The sequence below is a fragment of the Epinephelus moara genome, chromosome 1 (assembly GCF_006386435.1).
Source record: "Epinephelus moara isolate mb chromosome 1, YSFRI_EMoa_1.0, whole genome shotgun sequence".
Classification (NCBI taxonomy): domain Eukaryota; kingdom Metazoa; phylum Chordata; class Actinopteri; order Perciformes; family Serranidae; genus Epinephelus; species Epinephelus moara.
The window spans coordinates 3,849,227-3,854,983 of NC_065506.1; the positions used below are offsets into that span (position 1 = coordinate 3,849,227).

The 5,757-nt window shown below is 41.2% G+C and overlaps 1 protein-coding gene across 1 annotated transcript in view; it reads left to right on the top strand.

Moving 5' to 3' along the window:
• cemip (cell migration inducing hyaluronidase 1) overlaps positions 1 to 5,757 on the top strand; it is a 212,423-nt gene that overhangs the window by 24,733 nt on the left and 181,933 nt on the right. Inside the window, exons 5-6 of the mRNA XM_050049830.1 lie at positions 944 to 1,065; positions 3,490 to 3,637. Of these exons, the coding sequence (XP_049905787.1) occupies positions 944 to 1,065; positions 3,490 to 3,637 (270 nt within the window). The remainder of the gene's footprint in view (positions 1 to 943; positions 1,066 to 3,489; positions 3,638 to 5,757) is intronic.

Sequence of the window (5,757 nt, forward strand, 5' to 3'; positions counted from 1 at the left end):
CTCTCTCTCTCTCTCCCTCGTGGAGACTCCACTTTCCTGTTGTCTCCATTCTGTGTATTACTACAATGGAAAAAATAGAATTATGGCCTTAAGTTATATTTACAAGCACTACAGGCAAGCAAGGCGGAACCAAAGTAATGTGTTACCTGCAGATGGTGCAGCCCTATGCAAATAGCCTAAAGATCTGCCTCTGACATGCCAAACCAGCTGAAACATAAATCCTTCATTACCTGTCTTTAGCAGAGTTTTAACCTCCTACATGTCTTGTTGAACTTCCTCAGTAAACGATCCAGTCTAAAGGCATGGCAGCTGAAATAAATTTAACACAAAAGTGGTGAAAACACAATTTCTTGATTTTAGTTCTAGGTTAGGTGAGTAGGCATTAGCTGCAGAGCCTCAGAGGTAAAATGTGCTCACAATTTGTACCTGTGTACGCCTAGTTACCTGTCAAAATGTAAGGTGTAGTGTGTTGAAGTGGTGTTTACAGCTTGGTAAGGTGCATGTATGCACACTATAGCTGTAGCAGGTACGCAGTCAAGGTACTGTGTGTTAGTGCGCTGAGTGGTTCCACACCTCATACTCTGGCAGCCTGAAATACTGTGTGTGTGTGTGTGTGTGTGTGTGTGTGTGTGTGTGTGTGTGTGTGTGTGTGTGTGTGTGTGTGTGTGTGTATATCTCAAATGCATGTGTATCCCACCCCCCACCCACCCACACACACAACCGCCCTACTGTGGCAGCCAGACAGAGAACATAACAGAAGGAGAGAGCCCTTCAATTACTTTGCTACAAATGCTCTGTGACAGCCAAAATGCACTACAAGCCAAAGCCTTGACACAGATTAGTCAAATATCTACCACTTGGCTGTCTAACCACTAAACTTGGAGCTACTGGTGTGTGTGTGTGTGTGTGTGTGTGTGTGTGTGTGTGTGTGCACGTCTCACAGAGGCAGAGTGGACAGAATGGTTTGACAGGGATGATGAGAGGGGATCTGGAGACTGGGAGAAAGTGTCTGACCTGCGCACGACCTACCCAGACAAACTGTGTAGCAGTCCACTCAACATCCAGGTAAATCTTCTCTTACTTCATCAAATACACATACATGCAAAGATGAGAGCTGCTGATGCAGGCAACTGGGACATTATCACATTTTAACATGAAAACCTACCGATGGTTATTAACAGTCAACCCAATAGCCAGAAAAAAAGTCGCCATTGTACCTTTCTGCAAATCACGAATATGTAATATTTGTAACTTTCATATGTAGCGGATATAATGAACCTTTACAGTTACTTATGTTTCAACAACATTTGGTGGATGGGTCTAACAACCACTGACTTTAAACCAGGAGGCCGGTATTCAGTTCCTGTAAGATGGTAAAGCCAGACCCTGTTTTGTTTTCTAAACCCGTGTGTGTGTTGGCAAAATGTAACCATGTGCGTTTGTTGTTGGAACAAAAAATGTCAATTTGCAGTGTTTGCATTTATTTTGAAAGAGACTGTGTGCAAACTGTACATTTCCTGTGTAAACAGAAGTGTATCCTCAAAACAGACAATGCATGTAACAGGCTGAAGTTGACACGGTGTCCCAGAGCTTCAACTGCCAATGCACCCAGGTTAACCCCGGAGTAAGAATGTGTTGGTTTTACCGCCACAACCACCACTGGAAATCCAGAACAGTGGACTGCAGTGATCTGCTGCGTGGCAGCCATCTCACCTGGGTTTCATGCCATCCACCATCACGTCCACCTAACCTGAATTACATCAGTGTAGAAACGTTGATATGTCATGTATGAAATGTACTAATGTTACATATACAATATGTGGTTTTGGGAAACGTACAATACCATTTTTTTCTTCTCTGTACTGAGCTGCAGCATAAACTCTGAAACATTATACTTTGTCATGATAATATTTTTCAATCACATGCCTTGGGCATTCTGACATCTTAAGATTTAAACATTGGCTGTCTGTGGGTCTACATCACAGCACTGTTGATAACATTTGGGGAAATTCACTTGTTTGTTGTCATACCCAGATTCAGGCTGGAAAATAAATCTCACTATGTATCTAGAAAGCAATTTTTCCCAGTTTGAGAAATTGTTTTACCATATGTGCTGTTAAGCAGGATGGGACAAAGTCAATGTTTTGCAAGTCACATGTAAAATCTAAGTCCTAACCATTAAGTCCCACATTAAGACCAACAAGCAAAGCCTTTTCTGGTCTTTTTTCCCCCACTAGTGCTCCTGAATATTTGTGAATGTCCATATTTTCTGAACCAGTATACTGGTATATTATAATGCTATTTATATTACACTTGCAATACAGTGTGTATTGCAAGTGTAATATAAATAGCATTATAATACACCAGCATTCAAATAAATAAAGGAAATTAGATATGTGTGACAGCTGAATGGCTCTGCAATACATCACAGCTTTCTTTTGATGGTTTTCTACAATACTTTGTATAGTATCATGTAGTATTTTGTAAAAGTCAATTTAGGATGCTGGGATTTAGTCTGGGTAGGATTTAGACAGACTTTGTTTAATCAACAACTTTTCAAGTAACATCAGCCGTGTAAAGGAGGTTCAGTTGTAAAATGTCAGTAATGCACAACTCAGAGGAGCTCTGCTAGTATCGCTTAATGCCAAACTTTGCCACCAAAAAACTTAAATAGTATCAAACAAGGGGCTTGATTTCATGAAAACCTGAAGAAGAATAACTTTAAACTCACATAGCAACAATGATGTTGAAATGGTGGTGTACTGAAGAGGAGCTGCCACCTCCGGCAGCTCCTGTGTCCAGTTTTGTCAGCTGATCATCAGCATAGAGCCAACTTGCCATTACGGTGTTGCTGGGGCATGACATGGCTGCCACCAGTGGATATGGATCCAGCCTGGCACCATAAAGTAGCAGCTGTTAGCCTTCTATGCAGATAGGTAGTAGTGCCAGGTCACGCCGCCTCCAACTTCCATACCATTACCATAAAAAATAGCTACTGTGGACTCCAGCTGCTCTTTTTTTGTGGCTGCTGTACAAGAGTATAACTTAATAATTTGCTCCACTACATCTCCTTTTCAACTCTCTTACAATCTGTCAATCATTACATTCTCTTGTTTTCTTACTGGACTGTCCTTTTTTGCCATTTGATTGTATGAAAACACAAATTCTAAGTGTATCGTTGGCATAAAATAATCTTCAGAAATTTACTAATTTTAGTCTTAGCTAATTGTAGCTGGAAATCAGTTGCTTTTTACAGTTTATTTCAATGCTATTTACATTAGACTTGCAGCAGACCCTTAGCCTACAATTGAACTGCATTCAATTTACTCAATTTACATATGTGTGACAGCTGAATAGCTCTGCATTTAGAAAATGCAATGCATCATGCCTTTCTTATTGCAACTATTGCTGTGTCACAAAATACTATTTTGGCGTTTTCGCACATTGTACCCTCCATTCATTTTTGTTGTTCATTTTTCCCTTGTCCAGGCTGAAACACATGGTGGCATACCAGCCAACCAGACCGGAGATGTGATTCACAAGAATGACAAGGACTACGGCTTTGTCTGCCTCAACAAGGACCAGGCTCATGGCCTTTGTCGCAACTACAGGGTCCGCTTCCTCTGTGGAAAACTGGGTACATTCACAACTTAGTGTCAATGTTTGTCTGTATGTCTGTCTGTATTACAGAATATGTCTGAGTATCTGCATGATATTTCCGACTTCAGTGCCTTTTCTGAAAAACAGGAGAAGGTAAACTTTAACAATGTTCACTTCAGATTGATGGCCCTTGCAAGTATAGCATGGACTGATCAGTGTCTGTACATATACAGACACAAACACATTGGCTGTGATCCAGAGAGTGTGTTGTATGTAAGTAGGCTGTTATGGTTGGAATGCATGGAGTCCACGTCAGGGAAACACTGGCACATAGCCAGGGATTACAGGCACTGCTCCAACCATGCTCAGATATCAAGGCCCTCTGTCTGGGCTTGTCCCTCTTCTGTGTGTCTATTTGTGTGTTATGTGAAGAGTGTTAGGGACTGGGATCTTTTGACATGGTTGACACTGGGTACAACCCATTTGCATCACTGTCCAATTACTTCACACGCACCACATGTGTCATAGATCAACCGTACTCACCCACTTAAGTCTAGCTAGATTGCTCTATGCCTTTATTCTGAGTTTAGGCATGTGATTTAAGGCCAAGGTTTATTCTAGTAAACATATTCTTACACAACTGGATGACATATGATGGAATACAACTTCTGAAATGTTGCATTAAATGTTCATAAAGTTGCACAAAGAAGTGCATTCAATAAAGACAAAGTGTCAGAACTTTAAGATATGGAAGAAATTTAAAATGAATTTATCAATTTAATTCTCATTCAAACATTAGGTAATTCTGAGATGACATGTCTTTTGAAGCAATATGTCTGTCAATGTTGGAACCCTGGTAAGCATGGGGAGAGAGAGGACAGAGAGAAAAAGAGGGAGATCAACGAGTTCTATGGCTGTCACCAAGATACCACGTTGGGACCACAAGAACTGTGATTGGTCAGCATGGTCTGCTTGTAATTTTTCCCTACGTACTGCTGGCCCTTGTGGACATTATCAAGAGCGAAGACAATCTTAACATAGTTGAAAAGAGACTCTCAGTAGTCTTTTACTTTTTAGTAAGACACATCCAGCTTAGCCATTATATTATTTCACTCTCAGTGGGCTATCATGCTTCTCTTTGGCAAATTAAAAAGTAGTCTACATCAGCAACCTATGCTGACGGTGTTACAACGCTAAATCATGAACATGACAGTGTAATTATTATCATATTGTGCTTATAAATGGACTAACAGAGCCACCACTGTCTGAGAGGCCATGTGCATTTTACTGTCAAGCCCAGGGTGGTGTTGACAACATGAAGGGCATCAAATTTCATGACAGGGCAGAGCGACCCACTTTGTGTATGTTTACTTGAAAGTTCATGTGGATTTTTTTGGGTGACAAGAGGAGGTATGGCAGAGTAAGGCCCCGATCACACAGGAAGCACTTTAGCAGCTGGAGGCTGTTTCTGTAATTGTTTTTAATGAGAAAGAAGCTTTTTAGGGCCCGAGCGACGACAAAGTCGTCCGTGAGGACCCTATTGTAATCGCGCTGTTTATTATTATTTATTATTATTATTATTATTATTATTCTTACGAACATTTAACCCCCAATTTCGCCCCTTTCCTAAATTCCAAAACTCATCAAATTTGGCACACGCGTTTGGTCAGGTGAAAAATTTGATATTTTGGCAGTGTTCTATGTGGACAGGGCCAAATGGCGACATAGCAAAAAAAAGAAAATTGGTAGGCACATAGAACATGCCAAGACGCACAAAAAATCCTCGTGGACCCATGCTGTAAACCCAGCAGGAAGTCGGCCATTTTGATTTGAATTTTTGACATGTTTGAACAAACTCCTCCTAGGGATTTCGTGCGATCGACTTCAAAGTTGGTACAGATCATCCTGAGAACATGCTGATCAAAAGTTATTAAAAGCTTTTCTCTATGTCAGGGGGCGTGGCTGCTAGGGCGTGACAAAGTTTAGCGACTTTTCGTTTTCTCGCCATCGAATTTTGAACGGACCTCACACCCACATACTTGATCTCAGCAACTTCAAACTTGCTGGACATGATGATGGCTCCGCCCTGAACGCCCCGATATGTTAATATCCCACCTTACTCATAGCGCCCCCCGGTGGTAACAGGAAGTGACCAGT